The sequence below is a fragment of the Vulpes vulpes genome, chromosome 9 (genome assembly GCF_048418805.1).
Source record: "Vulpes vulpes isolate BD-2025 chromosome 9, VulVul3, whole genome shotgun sequence".
NCBI lineage: Eukaryota > Metazoa > Chordata > Mammalia > Carnivora > Canidae > Vulpes > Vulpes vulpes.
This window is the reverse complement of record NC_132788.1, coordinates 69,985,959-70,012,293: the sequence shown is the minus strand read 5'-3', so window position 1 is coordinate 70,012,293 and position 26,335 is coordinate 69,985,959. Positions and strand designations below refer to the sequence as shown.

General features: G+C 33.5%; 1 protein-coding gene across 25 annotated transcripts in view; it reads left to right on the top strand.

The window, feature by feature from the left end:
* CHL1 (cell adhesion molecule L1 like) overlaps nt 1–26,335 on the top strand; it is a 315,215-nt gene that overhangs the window by 227,600 nt on the left and 61,280 nt on the right. For all 25 annotated transcript variants that reach the window (XM_072720400.1, XM_072720410.1, XM_072720412.1 and 22 more), the window contains 3 exons: nt 11,921–12,099; nt 16,240–16,345; nt 18,386–18,573. In XM_072720400.1, the coding sequence (XP_072576501.1) occupies nt 12,009–12,099; nt 16,240–16,345; nt 18,386–18,573 (385 nt within the window). In that variant the 5' untranslated portion in view covers nt 11,921–12,008. The remainder of the gene's footprint in view (nt 1–11,920; nt 12,100–16,239; nt 16,346–18,385; nt 18,574–26,335) is intronic.

The window sequence follows — 26,335 nt, the reverse complement described above, 5'->3', positions numbered from 1 at the left end:
GGTAAATAAATAAAATCTTTTAAAAAAGGAATCAGAAGTTGTAAAATTATTTTCTACTGTTAACACACGAATTTAGGTAAGCTGTATAACTTTACCCCAGAAAATTGTATCCAACTGGTTATTATACAAATAAAAGAAGACAGTTCAGAATGACATATAAGGCTGATTCTGCTTTCTTATTCTTATTTCCTATTCATGGGAAACAAGTACGAGATCTGAACAGTTTAGCATCTAGGTCATTGGTTTAGGATTTTGCATTAATTCATCTCATAAAAGTACAAGGGATGATCAATCAACTTTGTCAGGTCCTGCCGTCATCAGAGTGATGATGAGCTAAAGGAAATTATAAGCTGTTTATAAATTTCTCTTTACTACCTAGAAATATCACTTTGTATTTTATGATTTTAAAAGAATAGGATTGCTTTTAGGATTTGTATAGTGTCAAGCTTAAAATTTCTAACATACTGAGGTATTCATGTATCAGATTATTTATAACAAAACTGCTTATGCCTTTCTTTTGAGTTTGAGTAAAGACATACCACTTGGACAATATTTAGACTGCAATTATGCATGAATGCTATTTCTTTCATATGCCCTATATTTCATTGATTACAGTTGATTTCCTTCATTATGTTTCACCTTAAAGTTTTGAATTGATGAGAGATATTTTTATAAACTCCAAATTTCAAAGGGAAAAAGTAGTCTGAAATTTAGTATACAACCTTTAGCATTTTTAACTGATAAATTGCTTTGGATTTTGCCTCAAAGACTGGAAAAGAAAATGTGAGGATGAAACAGAAGAACTTAAAAAATAGTAAATGGTTGTAAAATAGTATAATGATAGAAATAAAAAATGAGATACCCCAAACCTTGAACTGGTTATCTTCATAATACAGCTTTGTCCTCCCTGAAGGAATACATCAGTGTCTCTGGTTCATGTGTTTAATATTCACTAGAAATCGTTAATGATGCTGGCCCTCCTAGTTATGATAAGATCCTTAAGTGCCTATGATGATTAAAGAACAATAAAACCACACTCAAGGACCATCCAGTACCAATTGTTGAGACAGAGAGCAAGAGAGCGAGAGAGTGAGAGAGAGCATGTGTGTAGGTTGGGAGGGGGCAGAGGGTTAGGGAGAGAACAAATCCCAAGCAGGCTCCATACTTTGCATGGAGACCATCATCAGGGCTTGATCTCACCACCTTGAGCCAAAATCAAGAATCAGACTCTTAATGACTAAGCCCCCCAGGCGCCCCAATGACTAGGTTTAAGGTTAATGGTGTGTCACTTTTTCAGATTTAAAAAGTTATCTTTTATGAGACAAGGCCTCCAAACAGGAGTTTATATAGCATGTAATGATTTCTTGATGTTTATTGGATCACAACCTAATCTCATTTGTTCACTTTTTCCATCATTAGGTGCTTTTTGTAAATATTGGTAGTTTCCAAGACTCAGAGGAAGATGAACATTTATTTTATTTTATTTTATTTTATTTTTATTTTTTAAAAATATTTTTTTTATTTATTCATGAGAGACACACAGAGAGAGAGACAGAGACAGAGACAGAGACACAGGCAGAGGGATAAGCAGGCTCCATGCAGGGAGCCTGACGTGGGACTCAATCTCGGGTCTACAGGATCACGCCCCAGGCCAAAGGCAGATGCTCAACCACTGAGCCACCCGGGCTACCCCCGAATATGAACATTTTAGTTCTTGCTCATAACCCAGCTACAGGTGTTATCTGACAAGGGTAGTCTTAGGCTGACGTTCCCCTAGATGAACAAAAATTTAGTAGCCATTAAGTGTACACATGTGCTTATACACATGTGGGTGCACACACATGCAGACAGTATACACACATTTATACTCTATTCTTTCAGCTCACTGGAGTCCCAGACATTAAAATGTTGAGGTACTGTGATAGAACTCTGTAAGAAAGTTTATCTAGTGGCAGATGTGGTGTTCTAGCTACAGGATTCACTATCCTTCCAACTGGAATCAGGAAAAAAAAAACAATAAAAAAACCTCTCATTGTGCAAATGAGTGGAATCCTAAGCCTAGATTTGCAATGGAAGTGTCTGTAGGTGTAGGGCTTGCTTGATTATTATACCCTATTCATGAAAGGGTATTTGCGTGTGGACAAACATTTTTAGTGAATCCACCTATATACTGGATACCACTGGTCTGTCTGTGAAAAATTCTTCTAACATTAACAAGCCACCTGATATTTTGAAACATAAAGATAGCTGAAGCACTTGAGGTAGCCGGTTCTGCTACATTTAATGGGAAGTTTAGCAAAGTCCTAATTAAAACCTTTCAAATATTACCTAACCACACTGTGGTGGAAAAAAATTCAGTCACACCTACATAACTCACACACAGTTTATGATGTAAGTATTCTAAAGTAAATTTTAGAAAATGTAATGCTTTGCTTCCATTGGCACTTGTTGGAACCACTAAAACCTGTGAATATAGCTGGCTTCAAGTAGACACTGATAAAATTAATGAGATGTATTGAAAGTTCTTTTTCTGTTATCCTTCATTATTGCAATAGGCCTAGCAATATTCAGATCAATGTTTTACATATTCAGACCCGCATTTTCTTTAATAAGTATGGCAGAAAATTTAAATTCTGAGTTATCTTTGGGTGAACAAGGGGGAAAGTGTGTTTTTTTTTGGGGGGGGAAGTGGTTTTTAAAGTTTTATTTACTCTCTACATTTTTGCAGAGTATATTCTTTTGTGAACATATGTATGAAATTCATATATTCAGAAAAATTTAGCAAGTATCTCATATATTTTAGGCAGGCACAGTAAGGGTAAATAAGATTTGGATCCTGCCTCAGGAAGTGGACAATCTCTTACATATATGTGTATAAGCAGGTACAAAAACAACTCTTGAGCCCTCATTTTAGTGTTATAATTACTGTGTGCTCATTAAAAGCATTTGGTTAATAGAGAAAAGTGGAAAACTTCATTAAAATCACCCCAAACTTAGGTATATTTTAAAAATGAGTTTTCTATTTTTTTAAAATGTAATTGTTATTTTGATTTGTATATAGAATTTTCACACTGGTCATAATGGCTAAAATTAACAACTTAGGAAACAACATGTACAGGCAAGGATGTGGAAAAAGGGGAACCTTCTTACACTGTTGATGAGAATGCAAGCTGGTGCAGCTACTCTGGAAAACAGTGTGGAGGTTCCTCAAGAAGTTAAAAATAGAGCTACCCTATGACCCAGCAATTGTACTACTGGTTATTTACCCTAAAGATACAGATGTAGTGAAACAACGGACACCTGCATCCCAGAGTTAATAGCAGCAATGTCCACAATAGCCAAACTGTGGGAGGAGCCATGATGTACATCGACAGATGAATATATATATATATATATATATATATATATATATATATATATACACAAAGCCATCAAAAAAATTAAATCTTGCCATTTGCAATGACATGGATGAAACTACGGGGTATTAGGCTAAGTGAAATAAGTCAGAGAAAGGCAGTTATCATATGACCTCACTTGTATGTGGAATTTTTTTTTTTGTATGTGGAATTTAAGAAACAAAACAGGATTTTAGGGGAAGAGAGGGAAAAATAAAACAAGATGAAATCAGAGAGGGAGGCAAACCATAAGAGACTCTTAATCATAAGAAACAAACTGAGGGTGCTGGAGGGGAGGGGAGTGGGGGGACGGGGTAACTGGGTGATGGACATTAAGGAGGGCATGTGATGTAATGAGCACTGGGTTATTATATTAAGACTAATGAATCACTTCTACCTCTGAAACTAATAATAAATTATATGTTAATTAATTGAATTGAAATTTAAAAAATGACATGGCCTTAAAAAATTTTATATGAGGTCAAATAAAAAAAAGTAGTTGTAAAAAAAAACATTATATATAATTTATTATGCTTTTTTAAAAAATTCCAAATTTCTTGCTTTTAATTTTTATCATTGATTTCCAAACTCAATGAAACATTTTCACATGTGTTTGTATTACTGGTCTATTAAAAAGGAATAAAGAAAAGAGCTTTTAATTTGTCTGGAAGTACTCCATTTCCTTTTTGAATTTTTTTATACTGAGCCAAGTTGAAATATATAAGGAATAAATAAAGAGGAAGTAAATAGAGGGAATATTATTTAATGACAGGCGAAAAGTAGAGAATGAGAAAAGAAATTCTACAAATTGAGCTTTAATCTAATTGCCAGCTGGATATCAATAGCTTATTTGTCAAAACTGTTCACAATCTTCTGTAATTATAGGTATTATGAAGTGGGGCTGGGAACAAGAAAAAGAAAAAGGATCCAAGAGGATGCTTTCTGTAAGAATTCATTTCCTGAAGTTAATCTTTGATTATACTTCAGAAATCTCTTATAGTCTCTATCTCCCATATATTGCAGTTCTTAAGTTTTAGACAGTTTGTTGTTTGATAATTTTAGATGAGAATATAATCCATGAATGCTTTCTTTCAAATAAGAAGTGATGGGACCTTCCTGGTTGAGACAATTTTGAATGGTAAAGTTTTAGATTATCTAGTCTCAGGATTTTTTTTATCCCTGAAAATAATGTTCCATTAGAGTATTTTAACTTATTTTCCTAGGAAATATTCATTAAGATCTGATGGAATTAATCAGTAGAAAATTTTCCATAGTTGCTTCATACATTTCTTATTTGATTAATTTGAAGTATTTTATTATAGTTTTATTCTGATGGTCAATAAACATCTTTAAATCTTGAAAATTATTTTTTTCCAAATAGTTCTCATTATAATAATTAAGAACAGTGATTCCAGAAACAGATTCCATTGTTTCTAGATTAACTTCCATTCCATTTAAGTTCAACTCAACATTTTATTTGTAAGACTTTGGGCATTTTGTGTCTCAGTTTCCCTTTATTTAAATGGGTCTCAATTGTTATGATATTAAACCTACATCATGAAGATGTGAGAATTAAGCAAATTTTTCACAATGAAAAGCAATTATGGGACATAGAAATAGCTCAATAAATTTTAAAGGCTGATAACTATTACTGTTGATATTTCAGTTGTTATTTGTTGATGATGACTCATAAAGAAGTTTCTTCCACATGTGAATTTTGGTAAAAGTTACACACACAAACACACAGAGAATTTCATAGTCAGAAAAGTTTATGAAATCCTAAATTAAGTAAATTTGTCTGCCTTTATATGCTAGTGTGCACTGAAAAATTTTCAAAGCTGCATAGAATAGTGTGTATAGCCTATCCCTGACTTATTGACCACACAGCCTTTTTTAACTTACAGTTGAGTAGTGGAGACCTTTCAGGTAGGGTACTTCTTCATTTAGCAGGACTGTGCTGAACACTTGGGGTCATTTAGGGTCTCTGGTTCCTGCATTCCTGCATAGCAAATGCTAGTAGCACTCTCTAGACATTAAGACAACCCAAACTGCCCCACATAATACAAACATCAGCTGTGGGGAGAGATACTAACCTCGTTGGGATCCAGTGGTTTGGGGGAATGCAAACAGGTTTTGCTTTCTTGTTAACTGGTCATCTGGAGTTCTCTAAGAATGAAGCTGATGGAATGCTTTTGGTGACCAAAAACTCCATAAAAGATTTGAAAGGTGATTAAACAGATTTATATATATGTAAAAATTAACTGCACGTAAATTTTGTGTGTTTTGTACATCTGTGCTTTCCTCAATTAAAAAAAATTCCTTGGATGACCATCATTGGTATATAAGGTGTGTTAGAAATGATTCAGAATTTGCCTTATATGTTGGGATGTGAGATCATTTTCTTCATCCCTGCAGTCAAGTGATCTTGAATTTTGGTGTGTTTTTTTCTTTCTTTCTTTCTCTCCATTATAAAATAATTCGAATTAGATGTCATTGCAACTTGCTACTTGGTAAGAATTTAAGATTCATAGGTAAATGGAGGGCAAAACAAACAAAATATTGATTATATTCAGTTATATTCCTATCAGAGCTCAACCACACTATATTGTGCTATTTAGTTAAATAAATGGTATTATTAATAATATTACTTTACCCAACATAATTATTAATTAAAGCTGACATTTTCCCAATAAAATCAATTTGCTTATAATAAAAATCTACATTTCTTTGATCTTCTGCAGGGAGGATAAATTAACACGCTAAGCAATTCTTTTGTCTTGTCACTTGGTGACATGAAACAGAGTTTTAATGGATATGGCCATAACATACAATATTTCCTTTGTTTTCAGAGGGAAAAGCCATTAACAGTTATTTCAGGATTACTGTGTTTATGACACTTGTAAATTGATTTATGGTATTAGCCAAGTAGACAATTGAACAAAAGCCTTTGAATTTCTTTGTGTTTATCCAGTTTCCAGGTGTTGAGTGATTCAGATCACACTTCAGGCTTATGGAAATGTGCTGGACTTCCTCCCCATAAGACCTAATTCTTGAATCAAGGGAATAGTTTACACTAGCTTGACAATCGCATGAAAAGGAGTTTTATAAAGGGACAGCTGAGGTCAGAGGGAAGTGAAGGTGACATCTATCCCATCATGAAAATGTCAAATAGCCTTATATAAGACACTTGCTCTTTGCAGCTTAGTGATTCTTAAGTCCTTTTAGTGTGAAGAGAAAATAAAATTTAAACAATTTCAAGTTATAGCACTGTCCCAGACTATTACACAAATCCATTGAGTTATTTTTAAAACTACAATTTGGATGTCAGTGTCATAATATATCCTTTCCTGCTGACTATAATAAAAGTTGCTGATCTATTTCAAGCTTCCTGAGTAGAAAAATGTTGTTTAATGATTTAGCACGCATGAAGTTAATTCCAATCTCTAGAATTCATAGTGGCTGAAACAACTTAATGCTGTTTCTTACTGAACAGGAATGTCAACACAGCACTTTTTGGGGGGGCTGTTTACATTCCATGCCTTCTTTAGAAATGGCAGATGGCCTGTCGCTGACATGGCTACTTTGTGTAAGCTGCTGCCATGGAAATGAGAGTTTTAAAAATAGTGATCCTGAGAGTTGCTTTTTTTTTTTTTTCTTTAGAGTTGCCTTGTTATATTTTCTCTTGAGAAATTTGACTTCAACATGTTTGTGAATAATTATTGACAGAAGATGCCAAGGGTGTGAAAAATATCACTAAGATGAAATTTACTATCCCAGACCTTTTTAAGCTGCTTTTGGTCCATTCACTACACCATCAAATTTTATTCTTTTTACAGTAAAGTAATAATCTCTTTATTTTTGAATTCAGAAATAATGTATTTGTGGTAATCTATTTACTTAAAGGGAAAAAAAAAGATTTGTAATACAATGAAACCATTAGAAAACCATAATGTCAAATGTTTTGAGTCACCATGACAGCATTACTGTCAAGTATAAAAAACAAGTGGTTATTAGGAATGATTATTATCCAGAATATATCAACAATAGCAGGAGACCTTTACACTTACTTTAAAATAATTTGTTTCTGTTCGATTTAGAGGCAGAGCATGTATACATAAATATAAATAATAGTCCAAAGTGACTGTGTACTCTTACCATATTTTATGCTTTTTTGCCTTTCTGTACTCTATTAATGGAATTTAACAGAATCTAATGAAAACATTGTATAAAATCAGTGAATTAAGTATCAAAGCATGCCATCCAGAGGATGTACTATGGCTACCCAGGTTTAAATAATTACTGTAAGTTGGGCTTATATTTCTTCCAAAAACATAAAGGAACAAATATTGCATTTAATTATGGACTTGTGCTGGATATGTAGAACACATACACTTTACATTCAAAGGGACCTCAAATTTTCTGAATATAGTTTAAACAGAAGAGGTCTGATAGCATGGTAGCCTTAAGAGAGACCTTCTGTTTTTTATTAAAGGTATACCAGGAGGTGCTGTCCATCTTTTGCTAAAGGAGTCTCCTTATCGTACTGGATTATTTAGGCTTTTTTCTGATTTCAGCAGACTGAATTGCTACATTATAAATGTCTTTCTTATGAAAATGTTCAAACATAACTGAAGATAGAGACGGTAGTATAAAGAATCTCCATATGTATCTATTATACAGCTACCACAATTATCAATATGGTAGGAATGCTTTTATTCTTTTCTTCCTATATCATTTAGCTATTTCTACATTTCAAATCATACTAAAGCAGATTGCTTTAACACAAGAAACATTTACTGTTGTTCCTAAGTCTACTGTGTTTTTAGGTGCATAGAGTAGGAAAAATATCTTTTCTCCTTCTATCCTTCTAAGTTCTTAGCTGGATCTCTGTAGCAGAAGATAGGATGGTATGAGAAAACCATACAAATCTATTTAATGTAAGTTTTATGTGACATAGTAGTCTTCAGAAGGAAATGAAGACCCGAAGAAGCATTTTTATGCTGGATTTTATGAAGAGCAGAAAGTTGTGGAAAATGTAATAGAACAAAAGGGGCCTGGGCTAAGTTTACTCAGCGTGGAAACCCTAGAAAGACCTGCTTTTTTGGATGCATCTCAGTGTCCTTCCATCTTCAGAGATAAGAATGCTCCTTATCTCTGGTCTAAGGAGAGCATCTATCACAGGAGGATTTTAGACCTACTTCAGAAGAAGGTCAGGGTCCTTCTAGTGCCTGCCATTTCTAAAATTTCCTCAGCTTAACATATATCATATACCATGGCATGGTGTTTGGGGGTGGTGGCCCTGAAACTTGTCAGATGGTTCTGCTGATTCTAAGCAGTCTGGACTAATATGGGTCAGGCTGGCTCTTACGCCTGTGTTCAGCTGGCAGGTTGTCTGGGACTGGCTCTTCTAGAATGGCCGCCCTTTAATGTTTGGTGGTTGCTTGCCTACTGGATTATAGGTGGTGATGAAGTAATGTCTCTCATCTTTCAGCAGGCTAGCTGAGTGAAAAATGAGCAGGGTTCTAGAAAGAGAAAGAGAGACAGAGAGCAAAAATGTGCAATTCTTGAGGCCTAAGCTCAGACATCATTTTGTTGATCAAAGTCCAGCCAGATTCCAGAAGTGAGGAAATTGCTTCTTAGTGGGAGAACCTGTAAAATTATATGCAAAGCACATGGAGACACGGAGGTGAGAAGAAGTGAAGACTTTTGTCATCAATCTACACATCCCCCACCTTTAAAAAAAATAGAGTTTTTTAAAACAGTATCATTTCACCACTAAATAGTAAACTAGCTTTTATTTTTTAAGTCATTGGATTCCGTAACTGTATTAGAATACGTACAAATTAACCATATTCTTTTGATCAGAATATTATTACTGGAGGCTATACTCTACTTATTTATCAGTAACAACAAAATCATCATCACTGTCACTATTAGTAATAAATTTCATTTCTTCTTCTATGCTAACCATGCATTACCTCACTTAACCTTCTTAAGTGCGCTATAGGACTGAACTACTCTATTCATTTGTAGAAATGAGCAAGAGAGGTTGGATAAACTTCCCAAGGCCACATGGTAGTAAGTAATGGCTTTGAACCTATGATATTTTGTCTTCATTTTTCATGTTCTTATGCGTTATGTATCACTGTCTCCTGTTAGCTGACCTGTGGGCTCTAGCATCTTTGCATGTACTTGGAAGTCCAGGTAAAATGGATGAAGGATAAGCCAACTCTCTTTTCTATTTCTTAAAGCAGAAGATGAATTTAAGTTAAGGGAATACATTGTTTCTAGACTTACTCCAGCAGAGCTATTTTCAAAACATCAGAGGGATCTTTGAGGTCATTTTATAGTATCAGCGATATATGCATATTAGACAACATTATTTGGGAGAATAACATACATGCCTGTCCATGTTTCTGTGTCTCAGAACCAGTGTGTTCCTAATCCTTACCATACTATCACACTAGACAAGCTAAGGCTTGGGTCAATTGGAAAGGGTCAATTGTATATGACACTATCTGTTTTCTTTTGAGTTAGATGTCACAGATGGTTTTCTTCTTTCCAAGGATGAGCTAGGATAGAAGGAAGATTAAATCCATGAAAATTCATTGATTCTTTTTTTAATCTGAGTTAATGTCATTAACATAAGCAATCAGACATCAGCTTTATGTGACTAGGTCTCAAAATATTTTAGTGTTATTTTGTACTTGCCTTACTGTCATTTCCATCCTAAGTTCCGATAATTGCTTTTATCTTTGAGGTCTGGTGTGAGGCATTATATTCATATTCTTTGAAGAAAGATAAATGGGAATATAATTTTATTGCTACCTTAGTGTTGCAAAACAGAATTACTAAACAGTATGCCCTTTTGCATTCTGACAATGAAATTATGACTGACATTCCCTTTATAATATGAAAGCTATTTTGGAGCTATCAACATCACCTAATGGAGTCTTGCTTGCAAGGAGTCACATTTTAACTTCCAGTGACTTTTATGTAACAGCCTCTTAACATATAAGTCTCAGGTAAATTGAAGCTAATCCCTGCAGGAGAATAGGTCAGACATAGAATTAACCATTCCATATTCTGGAAACTGTTGGTGTCATCAATGTTATGTCTCTTAATTTATAACCTTATTTTAAGCCAGGGGTTCAATGTGGCATCCTTTTATGGGAAAGAATTTCTCTCATCAAGACCATGTAGTTAAGACCATTAAAATTCCTAAGTCAGATCATCACTATTGAACAATTCATGTCTGCAAGCTATTTTACTATGGCAATTATTAGAGACTGTTGAATCACTAGCCTAAATCAAGAGATTAATTTTAATTGAGTCTGTAGTCACTTACTGAGCTATCTAGTGTTTGTATTTTCTATTTCACTATAGTTTGATGTATGAATCTGGAAATATGGTCACCTAAAAGCATCATATTTTCCAAGTCTTTCTCCTAACAAATAGAAGACAGGATCATTAAACAAATTTATGAAATGCCCTTAAAAAAATCAGTATTAAATATCAATGGGACAGAATATTAAGTAATAGATTACAGGTAAAGGATGACATATAACTACAAATAATGAATTGAAATGACTATTATCAAAGTGTTTCAAGAACAGAGAAGGGGAACTCCTAGGTGGTTCAGTTGGCTAAGCATCTGCCTTTGGCTCAGGTGATGATCTCAGGGTCCTGGGATCAAGCCTGCCTCGGCCTCGCTGTTCAGCAGAGAATCTTCTTCTCCCTCCCTACCCCTCCCGGCTCGTGTCTTTTTCTCTTTCTCTCTCTCTCTCAAATGAAATAAATAAAATCTTTAAAAGAGAGAAAGAGAGAGAAGGAAAAGAAAGTTCAAATGATAAGATATTAATATTTTCTTCTGATTTTTCATCTTAGAATTCTCTGTATGGGTCAGTATTTCCCAACTGTGTATAAATGTGCAAAATTCAATTACTGTAGTTAAGCAATGTTCTGATTTTTATAAGTAATTTTTCCACATTTTGTTTTGTTGATTAGAATAATTTATTTTATCAAGAAAGTATGTGTCAATGCAGTGGTACATTTGAAAATATTTTTAATTACCAATGTAAGTTATTTTTCATTTAGGGAAATTTTCTAAGCCACACAAAGATAATTTTTTCCCAATTCCCATTTTTTATAGATGAGTCAATTGAGATCGGAGAAAGCAGAGTAAAGCAATTGCTCTAATTCAACATTTTGTGGAGGAAGAAGCAGGGGATGGGATTATTTTTCTTTATGATCCATACAGAACTTTTCTCAAACTAAAATATAAATAGAATTTTTGTCTCTTTATATTCTCAATATTATAAAAAATAGCAGAACAGCAGGCTTAGTTACTATTTTTAAATGTATAGTATTTTATACATATATGAAAAATGCCAAAGCATAATCTCTCCAAATAAAAGTTGAAGTTCAGAGTATATGAACTTAAAGTATATGTTATTTTGCTTTTCTTTCTTTCTTTCTTTCTTTCTTTCTTTCTTTCTTTCTTTCTTTCTTTTTTTTGTTTCCAGGTGTACTACGTTCTTCTCAGCTTTAAACCAAAAGTAGGAGGAGACATTACGATTTATTCTTCCTGAGTTGCCTCCATCCTGAAGAGCAATGGAGATGCTGTTAGGTGGAAGAGGATTAATCTTATCTCTAATTTGTTTCCTGTTAAAATTCTCCACAGCCATGGAAATACCACTTTCAGGTAAAATGACAGCATTTAATACCTACTTTATGGAATTTCATATACGTGTTTTCATTTTTAAGTAGAATACTTATAGATTGAGGATGTGATTTTTCTACCATATTTCTATTTATTTTCCAGCAGTCTATCATCAGAATTCATGATTGCCTTTTAAAAAATGTGGATGTCTTCTATTTGACTACTTGCTATAATTATTTTGCAGCTCAGGTTTTTTGCCTCTTATGCAAACTGAACATATAACAGGAAACATGACCTATAGATCAGGTGTTTTGCCATATAAAATATTCTTCACTATTACCAACAGCTGTTACTTTTATGTACTTCATTGGTGTATTTTATGAAGTGTTATGATTCAGGAATTAATGGTTTAAACCAATTATGATAAAAATGAACTGAATAATTTTGTATCTTTTTTCAAAATGATTGTATATTTAAGAATGAAAACAATGAATTAAGAAAATATTAAAAAAACATTATTATACAACTGAAATATAAGATATCTATTCTGAAAATCTAAGCATTCCATAGCATGAGTTTATATCAAGAGGCTATTCAATGGTTTGATGGAAGTATATATCTTTACATACCTAAAAAATAACAGACAAAAAATGATACATTTACAAATGCAGTTTATGTAATACTGCACCAGCTTTGTAATGTAGATTTGGAGAATTTGTGTTATAAGGACAGGGGATGTAAAATACCCTTGAGAGGTTATTTAGATATTTTTTTCCATATGCTTCCTCTATTATCCCTGCTGTCTTTATCATATGTAATTTGGAGACTTATAATACAAGAGGCATTGCTTGTTTATTTGAATCTTAGCACTGGAAATGACCTTTGCACATTATCTAAGCTCTAGACAATTAGACTTGAGCTTAGCAAGTTAAATAAACATTAAGAGAAGTGCTAACTCTGAACTTAAATATTTCTTCTGAAGTACTCTATCTGAATGTGAATAGAAAAGGCAGTTAAAAAAATTAAAAAAAAAAAAGAAAAAGAAAAGGCAGTTAAGTCTCTGACTATATAGCATAATGTGTTTTTAAGCCATTATTCTGAGGGCCACCTTAAATTACTTCACATAGCAGTTTCACATCATACACTTTGGGCAGCCCTGCCCTTTAGTTCAGCCCTAAGTGAGAATCTCTTTCCATTGTCCTTGACAGATAGTCATGTTACTCTTTGAATATTTTTGCTTCTTAAGGAATTCTACCTTATTTGTAGATGTACAGATTTAAAGTTCTCTTTAAATCAAGCTGAAATCTCCTAGCCTACCCACAATATAGATCAACCTAGTTGTAGACTTTCAGGTCAAGAGCTGGAAATAATTCATCTTCAGTAGATTCTTTTGGTTTGAGTGTGCAGTACCAAATTAAGAGCAAAGTTCTTGGTGATACTTGTGGAAAAGGGGCTAATAATCTTACATTCCCCCTCCCATAGCAACAAAGATGCACCGGGATTCCTGATCTGATTCCTGACCATATTCTCTTAGAATATACGTTTTCTTTCCATCTTTTCTCATTTAGGTCATCAGTGGTAAAGAATTTGAAAGCTTATATTAATCCATGGCACACATTTTTATTCTGGCTGTCTCAATTACTTATGTACTTTCATGCTACAATGTCCTTAGACAACAATTGTTATGAAATATTAATGACATGTTTTCAGAACAACTGAATATTATCCATTTATTTCAGTACTCTAGAGCACTCACTAGCAAATGCAACTAAGGCAGGTATCCAATTTGAATGTCAAGGAGTCTGGTGTGTTAGTAATTGGCCTAATTATGGAGGAAAAGATTTATAATGTAGAATATATATTCTTATAAACACTCAAAGGTTATTAGTTCCATTCCCTGAGTAATTAGTTATTGCCGAGACTTTACAACCTTAGCAAATTTAAAGAAGAGTAATGTTCTAATAAACAAGTTGTTCACAAGTTATTAGCTGATATCCTAGGGACTGTTGCTATTGTGCATTATCCTTCACCTTTTATAACTGTAATAAAATTTAAATAACATGAATTTGCGATAAGCTCAAGACTTGCTGTACTTAGAAACGTAGATATCAGAAATAAGGTAAATGTGCATAAAGGTAAGGATGTGTTCTAAGCATGTTGTTAAAGTGTTTGTGAATATCCCATGGATAAAGACTGAACTTGGACTAATGTACCTAAACTAGGAAAACTCAATGATCATATTCATCAAGCCGAATTTTTTTTTTTAGAATTGGAAAGAGCTTTAAGTTACTATTCTGGCCATCAGTGCTTAAAATGTGACCATGGACCTCTCAGGGTCCATGAAACAGTATTTTTTTTCTAAATGATTATTATATGTTACAAAATTATACATGCTTAAAAAGAAGCCATGGATAGGAGCACCTAGCTGGCTTAGTTGGTAGAGCAACTCTCGATTTCAGGATTGAGTTTGAGCCTTGCATTGCATAGTAGTGATTACTTAAAAAAATTATTTATTTTATGTCTTAAAAAAGATTTTATTTATTCATGAGAAATACTGAGAGAAAGGCAGATACATAAGCAGAGGGAGAAGCAGGCTCTCTGTGGGGAACCCGATGTGGGTCTGGATACCAAGACCTCAGGATCACGCCCTGAGCCAAAAGCAGATGCTCAACCACTGAGCCCCCCAGGTTCCCCAAAATAAGATCTTTAAAAATAACACTATGGGTAAAACATTTTAGTAAAATAGAATATGAAAAATTCATTGATATGATTTCAGATTCCAAACTGTAATAAAGAAACTACTGCTATTATAGTTTGAGAAACTACCACCTGTTGAGTTTTGGTGTATCATCAGAAAGGATGATAGAATATCTCACCCTTTTTCAAATACATACCTGTGTAAAGCTAGATTTTCTTCATATATTTAAGAAGAACAACTTTTGGAACAGATTAAATGTGTAGATGTGAGAATCCAGCTGCCTTCTATGAAGATATTAGAAATTTGCTATAATGTAAAAAATGCCACTGTTCTCATATTTTGTGTTCTTGATAAAATAGATATTTTAACAAGGAAGGCTATTTAAAATGGATTAATACATATGTTTTTTGAAGGTTTCTCAGTTTTTGCATAATTCAATTAAAAAATGGGTGGAAGACATGAACAGACATTTCTCCAAAGACTTAGAGATGGCCAACAGACACATAAAACAGTGCTCAACATCACTAATTATTGGGGAAATGCAAATTAAAATCACAATGAGTTATCACTTCATATCTGTCAGAATGGCTAAAATTCAAAACTGAAGAAACAACACATGTTGGCTGCGGAGAAAAAGGAACCCTTGTATGCAATTGTTGGGAATGCAACCTTATGCAGCCACTGTGGAAAACAGTATGGAGTTTCCTCAAAAAAGTTAAAAATAGAATTACTATATGATCCAGCAACTCCACTATTGGGTATTTACCCAAAAAGTACAATAACACTAATTAGAAAAGATATATGCACTCCTGTGTTTATTGCTGCCAAATTATGGAAACACCCCAAAGTGTCCATTGATAGGTGAATGAAGAATTTATATATATATTGTATACACACACACACATATACACAATAGTATATTATTCAGCCAAATAGAGTGAAATCTTGCCATTTATAATGACATAGATGGATCTAGAGGTTATAGGCTAAGTGAAAGAAGTCAATCAGAGAAAAACAAATACCATATGATATCACACATATGTAGAATTTAAGAAAGAAAACAAAGAAAAAAGAGACAAACCAAAACATAGACTCTTAACCATAGAGAACAAATGAATGGTTACCAGATGAGTGGTGGGTGGGGGGATGGGTAAAATAGATGAAGAGGATTAAGAGTACACTTATCACGAACACTGAGTATTGCAAAGAATTGTTGAATCATTATATTGTACACCTGAAACTAATAAGCACTGTATGTTGACTACACTGGCATAAAAAACATGACCCAAGGGCAAACCTCAAAAATTAATTAATAAAATACATTTTTCAAAGACAAAGTCAGATTTGTTCTGTAATTTTTACTTTTTTATAGTTCTTTTATGTATCAACATAGAGAGCATGTTTCAAGTGTTTCTATTGTGGCTAAATTAAACTCATCTAGTTTTTGTAGATCATATTCTTTAAATACATATTTTGATATTTAGTTCAGCAGGTTCCAACAATTGTAAAACAGTCAAAAGTGCAAGTTGCCTTTCCCTTTGATGAATATTTTCAAATTGAATGTGAAGCTAAAGGAAATCCTGAACCAACGTGAGTATTCTTTCAAATGAAATAATTGTTTAAATATATGTAATCTTTTAAAAATTTCTTTGTACTCTATTATAAGCTTGTGGAACTATAAATCTTGAAGGTTAAGACTTGCCAAAAAATAAAATAAAATCTATATATATGTGAGAAAATATGATTAATATGATTATTATTATTATTATTATTATTATATAAGTTGTTATTCTGTCCACTATGCAAAAACAAGATTTGATAAATACAAAGGGTTACATTGAAGTTGTTGATTATAAATTGATTTAAAAATTAAAAAATAAATTTAATAAAACATAATTGGATGGCCATATAGGCAGTTAGAAAATAATTGGGAATCAAGGAGGAGAAAATATCCCAACATAAAGCAAGAGGAAAAAGTCCTCAGTCTTACCAATTAGTATTAGCAACATCAACAAAAACAGTGTCAGATACTATGTAACAAGAACTATGTAGTATTTAAATTGAGGGTGGTGTTTATAAAATTCTACCTAGAATCAGGAAAGAAGATTTAAATGAATGAAAAGACATAACATATTGCCAAGTGGAAATGTTTAATTCTGTATAGGTGAATTGATCCCAGTCAACATACTGGAATTTGAAAGAATAGATTCTCTGTGTTCTTTGTAAGTAAAGCTGATACAACATAAAACACATTGAAAGAGAAGACAAAAGAAATAGTGTGAGGGGAAGGCAGGCATGTTCCTAACAAAAATATGTGTCCCATAAAGGTTTCTTATTCCTGGTGAAAGAATGTTCAGTTTAGTATAAGAATATGGTGTCCTAACACATTCCACAATTTTCATTGATAATTCATATATGAAATGCTGAATAAAATCAAATTGGGAAGTCATTACTGGATTGATAAGATTTTTTTAAATGCTTTTTATGGCCTCATCCACAGAAATGATATGGTGGCATACTGGGGTGGGAATTTAACTATGCATATTTTTTTCTGTAATGTAATTCTGCAACATTTATCAACATCTATAAAAATTTTCTTATGTTATTGGTCTATCAGTCTTACTTTTAATAGCTTGATCTAATGAAATATTTGGATAAGTACCAAAAAATAAATGTTAAGGTTGTTTACCACAATTTGTTTGTAAAGGGGAAAAATGCAAATCATTAAGTAACTTAAACAATAATCATATGACAGAAGATAATGTTGTCATAGAAACTGTCTTTAGTAGCATTGTAACAATTGGAAAAACTCAATTTTCAAAATTTTATATTTTTTTGTGATCTCAAATCCATTATTGTCTAAAAATGTAGGTAGGAAATATGACCACATTTAATAGTTCTTGTTTGTTTTATAATTTTGAGTGAGCTCTTCACATACATACATGATGTGATGACATGTTACATGTTTTTAGATTTAGTAATCTTCAAAGTATTAGTAAAATACCTTTCCAATTGAAAAAGTTAAAAAACTTAGAACAGAACCTATCTTCAATTTGTTTTCTCAGTTATTACAGTTTCTTTATGGCTTGGTCTTAGTTCAGTGTGCTATAACAAAAATGGCACAGACTTGGTGGTTTAAACAACAAATGTACATTTGTCACACAGTTCTGGAGGCTGGGCTGACCAAGATCAAGGCCCGGGTTGATTTGGTGTCTGATGAGGAGGACCTGTTTCTTGGTTCATAGACAGCTGTTTTCTGGCTGTAACTTAACATGGCAGAAAAGGACAAAAATGCTCTCCTTCATGAGGATGCTAACCCCATTCGTGGGAACCCCACCCTCCTGATCTGATCACCTCCCCAGTTCTACACCTCCAGCTAATCTTACTTTAGGGATTGGGCTTCAACATATGAATTCGAGGGAGACATGAACATTCAGTTTGTAACAACTTTTAAGCTTTCTCAGACTCTACTGAGACTTTTTTTGTCTATTATATAGTCAATTAAAAATACAGTTTTTTACCATCAAATGTCTTGGTTTTGTCATTTTTGTGCATTTTGTTGTCACCGCTTTAAAATTAAGAGATACATTCTGATTTTTCAGGGTTGTTTACTTGAGTTTTATCTTACAGGTTTACATGGACTAAGGATGACAAGCCTTTTGATCTCTCTGACTCTCGGATAATTGTGTCTAACAACTCAGGAACCTTTAAGATCCCAAATGAGGGGCACATATCTCACTTTCAAGGGAAATATCGCTGCTTTGCTTCTAATAAACTGGGAGTTGCTATGTCAGAAGAAATAGAATTTATAGTTCCAAGTAAGTGTTGCAATGGAGATTTCACTTTACAGATGTTTTAGGGTTGAGCAGAATAATGACACATTCTTATCTTAATTACCAGCTTATATATGCCTTATATCTCATTTATAAGTGAAATTATCCTGTAGATCTTGATATTTAAAAGTGGATGATTTTTAAAAAATATTTATTTATTTGTTTGAGAGAGAGTGAGAGAGAGAGAGAGTGAGAGCTTAAGTGAGGGGATTGGCAGAAGAAGAGAATATCAAGTAGACTCCACACTGTGTGGAGCCCAACTAGAAGACTGATCTCATGACCCTGTGTTCATACCCTGAGCTGAAACCAAGAGTCAGATGCTCAACTGAACCACCCAGGCACCTCAAAAGCGAATGATCTTTGAAAGCAACCTAATTTTGCTATGTTTCAGTATTCTTATATCTAACATAGGGTGGAGAGGGGAAACCAGCATCTGCTTTGCCTTATAGGATGAGAATTAAGTTAAATACATTGGTTGGATGTGGCTAAATTATAGTTCAGTAACAAGTATTTTCCAGGCCCCTGTGTTTGTTCCCTGATCACGCAGTTGACTTTGGGCCTGGCAGCTTTGCAGGACAGATGTTTTGTTCTCTATGAAGCCTCTTAGAGGTCCAGGCTGATGAAGATGGCATCATCTTGTAGCTGTAGCATGTATATAGCAACTGATGCCACATGGGTCAGAGTTTGAGGCAGAGAGCATGAAAAATTACTTCCAACAAGAAACTGTACAGGCAGTTTCTACTCAGTTTGTTTTGTGGGGGCAAAGCAAATTGTATGTAGCCCTACTTAACTTCAGTAATACGAGTGCCCATTAGGAGAGGAGAACCAGCAATTAGTATATATTAGTAATGTTTTCCATAAATAATCATGGAAAACTGTAAATGATTTACTGTGAAGGGTGTTTTTTATCAGTAACTATGATGAAGATTAAGAGAATTCCTCATTAGCATATATTGCCTGTGTAGCATGGGATCTCTGGTTACCAGATTCCACTTTTGGTCTCTTATTTTCCCTAATCTTAACATATCCAGGATTACATGACTAACTAAAATCTTTACTGAGTAAATTCTTATGTAGAACACTGCCAACAGCTTTTCTTTGGCAATTTCTTCCTGTAGACTTGTAGACACTGGAGAGTCTCAAAGTCACAGACCTTCCAGGATGTGGATGCTTTATGCTGGGGGTGGCTGGGGCAGGTCAGTATATACACAAATCTTAGAAAAACACATACTGAAAAATATGTGTGTCTTATCCTAAAAATTGGGACAGGTAATTGGATTGAAATTACAATATAAAATTCTCACATTATTCTAGGAGAGAGAAGATAGATCAAATTTAGAGTATTACAAATAAAGTCTGCATCTTAAGATTTATAAAGTAATTACATTAAAAGTATAGAATAAGAGATGAATGATTAACAGACTGTGTTTTTTGAGGGAGAAAAAGAAAAAAAGTAAGAAATGTGAGAAAAAGAAAGAAAAAACTATGCAAATACAAATATATGATTAATTGAAGATGAAAGTAAATAGACTAAATGCTTCACGTGTTTTTTTTTGTTTTGTTTTTTGAGAAAGATATAAATTGTTTACTGCATAACACATCTAATTCATAAAGCTACAGAATTGTTGAGACTAAACAATGGAAAAGATGTTCTAGATAAATGAGATTCAGAACAAAATAGGAATATCTGAATTAATTATCAGTCAAAACAATTTATTTTTAAAAGGCTTCTTGGAGATTAATTCCCTAGGCATATGTAATACTAAAATATATAAAACAAAAATAAATTAAAAGTGGAAATGGACACATCTATCATAATAATGAGAGATGTTAACAAATGTATTTCATATTTTGGTGGTTAAAGCAGAGAAAACAACTGTAGGTCTGTGGAAGATTTAAAGAACCTACACATAAGGTCCATTTAATGAACATATAGAGAACATTGTACCTAAACCTGCAGAATGCTTTTTTTTTCAATACTTGATGACATGTTAGCTATGAAGTAAATATGACCCAAGGGCATTTAAATTAGAAATCAATGATAAAAACAAAATTAGAGAAGTCTTATATCCTTGAAAATTAATAAATAGATGTCTGAGTAACTCATAGGTCAAATAAGAAATGGCAAAAGAAAATAGAACATTATTTTGAAGTGACAGTAGTAGAAATTCTACATAACAGAACATGCTTGAAGCAGTTAAAGCACTATTTAGAGGGATGTTTTTCATCCTAGAAACATACAATAGAAAATGAGAAATGATGAAAATTAATGATCTAAGCTTTTTAGGTAACATACTTTTAAGATGAAAATGCATGAGCTGGGATGCCTGAGTGGTTTAGCAGTTGAGCTCCTGTCTTTGGCTTGGAGCGTGGTCCCGGTCCCAGAATGGAGTCCCACATCGGGCTCCCAGGGAGGAGCCTGCTTATCCTTCTATGTCTCTCATGAATTAAAAAAAAAGAAATAAATAACTCTTAAAAAAAAAAAAAGAAAATGCATGAGCTAACTTAAGGTAACATGATAAATTCAAAAGAGATTGAAGGGATAAAATAATAACAGAAGCAGAAAATAAATCCAACAAGCAATTGTGAAACCTTTGTAGTTGAAAAATACATACATTTATTGAAAAATATTTTTAAAAGATCTAGATAAATAGAAAAAAATATCTTTTTCATGAATTTGAAGAGTCAGTAAAGCTAAAATGTCAAGTCTCCAAGACCTGATATATAGAATAATTGAAATCCAAATCTTTAATTTGTTTTTGATCTGTTTGTGGAATGTAACCAGCTGATTCACAATATATTTGAGGAGCAAAGGGTAGAATTTGGTAGAAACTTCCTTATCAGATGACAAGGCTCAATGTAAAACTTTAGTAATTAAGCCACTATGGCTTTACACAGGGTTAGATAGATAGAACAGCATAGAGAAGCCAGAAACAAACCCTTGTTCATATGAAAGCACTATGGAAACACTAGTGTAGATTCCTTCCCCTTTCTTGCTCCTTCACTCTCTCTCTTTTCCTCCCTCTTTCTCTCTTCTTCTCTTTCCCTCCCTCCTTCCCTCTGCCTGTCTGCCTTCCTTCCTTCCTTCCAAACAAAATGGGGTGGAACAACTGATTGTCCATGTAAAGACACATTTCTTTGGAGTCTTATACCACATAATATAAAAAAATCCATTTCAAGTGGATTGAACTTTGAAAGGCAAAAAAAAATGTTCTTAAAAATGAGAAAATGGGAGTGCCTGGGTGGCTCAGTCCTTTAAGCATCTGCCTTCAGCTCAGGTCATGATCCCAGAGTTTCAGGGTTGAGCTTCCTTATATCAGACTCCTTGCTCAATGGGGAGTCAGCTTCTCCTTCTGTCTGCTACTCTCCCTGTTTGTGCTCTTTGTCAAAAAATAAATAAAATCTTTTTTAAAAAATTAGAAAGTGATTTGAACAGTGTATTTATAGTAGGGAAGTTTTCTTAAATAAGACATATTGATGCTCTGTTAAGGAAATCATTAAGGATTGTTTCACCACATTTGATTTTTAGAGCCCTTTTTATCAAAAGACCTCAGGAAGAAGAGATAAGCTACAACCTAGAGGGGAAAAAAATCATTGCCAATGACTGTAACTAAAAATAATGTTATGCTCTGGGAAATTAACAAGGGGTAATGGAAGGGGAAGTGGACAAGGGGATGGAGTGACTAGGTGACGGGCACTGATGGGGGCACCTGCTGGGATGAGCACTGGGTGTTATACTATATGTTGGCAAATCAAACTCCAATAAAAAATATACTAAAATATTTTTAAAAATAAAAATTTATGTATTTATAAATAATTTTATAAGAAAATAATAAAGAATAATTTTATAAGAAAAAAGTGAAGTGGCAAAAGATATAAACTTGTTCCTCAGACTGGAATGGCCAGTGAGAATGTGCTCAACATCATTAGTAATCAGAAATAGATTAACTATAGCCCCAAATACTAAAAGTACTTATTTTCACAAAATTGGGAAATACTATGAAGTGTTAGGTGGGAATGTGCAACTACTATAATATGTATCTATCACTGTGGCAGGTGTACTTTTCTACCTGGTCTGTGGAAAATATTTGTCATTGCCTCCTTAACTGGGGATGCTCTCACCTGTAACCTAGCTATTCCATTTCCTTCATCATGCATCTGTGCCACTCATCCATGTCCATCAGGCGTATTTGTGGTACCATTGCTTTAATTAAAAGTATATTGGGAAAAACATGCGTCTATCCATGGTAAGAATGAATAAATCTATTGTGGTATAGTCCTACAAAAAATGTTACTCAGCATTGGAAATTGATGAATCATAGGAATTTGTTGAACAATAAAAACAAATCTTGGAAGAATGCATACAGTATGATTTTATTAATACAGGTTCAAATATGTAAAGATAAACTATTTGGGGGTAAGGTTGTATGTGGTAAAATTATAGTGAAAACTATAATGAAAAAACAAGAGATTGATGGAAACAAAATTAAGGATAGTAGTTACTACTAATGGAATGAGGGGATGGATTTTGCAGCAGACAGAAAGGTAATAGTGATACTATGTTTTTTGTATAATGGGTGGTATCTCTTTGTTTCTTTTTATTTTTTACAAATGGCCTTGTTATATATGCAAAATTAACAAGTAACATACTTATTTGTCTGAATTAGATATACTGGGTTATAAAATAAGACATTATAGTATGGTAATGGATAAAGTATTGACATATGAACTTGGAAACTGGACTCAGGAATTTAGGTTTGAAGTGACATTCACTAGGAGATGTTCATGAATTCAGGATCAGAACGTATTACCATGAAATTTGTGGTCGTGATCATAAAACTAGACAGATATAATTATCCATGTATTAGTTTATTTTATAAAACTATATATTGTAGTCTAACTATAACCGTATAATCTACCATCTAATTAACTAAAAAAACTGAAATAAGATACGTGTGTGAGAGAGCAATATTAAAAATCTGTTGTAGAAGGCAAGGCATTAGTGTGATCCCTAACCTGAACTCTGATGGTTGCTATGGAGACACAAAGGAAAAGGCAGTAGCTTTGCAGAGAAGCAAATGGCACATTTTAGTAGAAGATTCTGCAATTAAAGGGTTTTAAAAAATATTTTCTCTCATTATCTAAGCAGACCAAGTAAAGGGGTGAACAATGTGAGGATAATTTGGCCTGAATCTGCTAGCATTGCAGTGAAGAGATGAGAGTTACATGTGAGCTATGTAGTAGGTAATTACCCTGTTTTTCTGCTGCTGTAGAAAAGAGCAAAATAAATTAGGTTTCTTATGCATCATTTGCAGTCTCTCCTGAAATTACTTCATCATCTAACAGCTTCCTGCAATCATTTCTATGTTGAATAAGACTGCTACCCTAGTTCTTAGGGGCTTATAAATCAGAGACTGTTTAAAGCTTCCTACAACCTTTATCAATCGATTCTTTTCTTAAGCTATAGAGAGTCAATTCTTCTTCTACATCGATAGAAAATTTGTGATTAGAATTTTAGAGTTTCATCTGATTTCTTAAAGTTTTCATTAGACCAGCCTTAATGGCTTTAGGCACCTAAGTTTTCACCTGAGGACAATAACTGAAAATCCTGTTATTACTCCCTACAAATGGAAACCTTTATACCCGATGTTCAGCTTTCTGCTTTCAATAACACTGCAGTTGAGTTTGCTAGGAAATGAAAGAGCAAAAGAAACACCAACCAAACAAACAAAATGTACTGTTTTCAAACATGGAAAAAAATCATTTAACTAAATGGATTTTCCACAATATGGCATGGAGAGTTAGTGAATTATTCAACAAATCTTTATTAAGCTCCTCTCATGTGCCAGCCACTTTTCTAGTAATTTGAGAGATAGCAGTGAACAAAACAAAGACTGTCCTCAAAAAATTTCTATCCTGTGGATGTGGCAAGTGAGTTTGGGGAGAAGGGAGGTCTTTCTAGCCTTCATTTTGACAACCATCAGCAGAGTGAAAATGATGATATACATGATTCTGTTTGGGCTATTTCGTACTGCCTGTCCTTCCGAGCACAAATCAGCCTTTTCCATTTAGTATCCCTACTCTGTTTCAGCCTGTAGTGATTTTTCTTTCTGAAATTTTAAACCAACTTTTTGAGGCATCATGTAGATATCATAAATTTTACCAGTTTTGAATATAATATCAGTGAGTCTCTAAAATAAATTTTTAGTATGACCATTATCAAAATTTAATATTAGAACATTTTCATCATCCTCCAAAGATTCCTTATCCCCATTTGTAGGTATTCTCTCTTCCCATCCCCATTAGCCTCAGACAGTCACAAATCTACTTTCTGACTTAGTAATTTTTTTTCTGAACATTTCATATAAATGGAATCATACCATGATTTTTTCCATCTATCTCCTTTCACCTAGCGAGTTTTTGTGATTTATTCATGTTTTAGCATATATCAGTAATTTGCTCCTTCTTATAGCTAAATAATATTATATCATATGGATGTACCACTCTTTGTTTATTCATTCACGACCAGTGGATGTCCATTGGACTGTTTCCAACTTTTGGCTGTTACAAATAGTGCTATCAGGAAATCCATATGTAAATTCTCTAGAGTTTTTTTGAAATATTTAGTTATATACTATTTGGGAGTCTTCTGGTTGTCATGTGTACTAATTGGGATGCTTAAGAATGGTAAAGATGTGCTATGCTATTCTCCCTTCCTTGCATGCTTCCAGATGCTGCTTTGAATGCATATTATCAGTGACTGATTTATTGATTCATAGACCAAAGAATAAAAGAATGAATAAGAGTACCGAAAGCAATTTCCACACACTATTAAAATAATCTAGGAAATGGCAGGCTTAGGGATGCAATCCTCTATATACAGTCTTAATGGAAACCAATTAGAATTTCTGGTCTGCTGGGTTCTACATTTGTATAGTTTCCTCAGATTCCTCAGGACAATTCCCTTAAGACATACTCTGGCTATTTACTGCTCAGATTTGGGAGGGGTAGGATAGCAGAAGCAGAATCTGGTAGCATATGCTAATTTCGTTTACTCATATATGCAAATTAACTAAAAAAGATCAATTTGTTAGTGTTGATATTAGTGTTGGGAGTACAAGTTTGAGTTTTACAGGTTTAATTAAGACTGAGGATTTTCCTCTCATCTGTCAGATTGTGTGAATGACTAGACTGAAATGGGCTGGATTGGGTGTCCTTCCTTAGCGTGAATTCATTATGAGCTTATAGACTGAAAGGCAGTGTTATTTTTCTGTAGTCCTAAATGGATTAATAGGGTACTCTACAGGAAATGGAAATCAATTACATTTCTTTACAGATGGAAACTAGATTTGGTGATGATACAGCATGTGAGCTCAGTGGCATACATTCATGATAATGTTGTCAAACTGTAAGCAGTTCCCCAAACACATTCAGTGGAAATGTAAGGAACGCAAAAAGCTCACCAGTCCAGTGCTGTAAATAGAGAGATAAGTCAAAATAGATAAAGTTCTGTGGCATAGGAAGATTTGCCCAATAATGGGGAAGGGTATCATTAAACCATAGTTTCTATATGAAAAAAACATATTGTTTCTTCTTTCTGGCCTCCTCCTTTCCTCCTCTCTAAAAGCTAATTCCAGATATTTACATAAAATTACAGACGTTGTTACAGTGTAAACTACAAGGAAAATTAGAAGGTGCAGCAGAAGAACGTTCTGTGCCCTTTGCCCGTCTTATCTCTATATGGTGA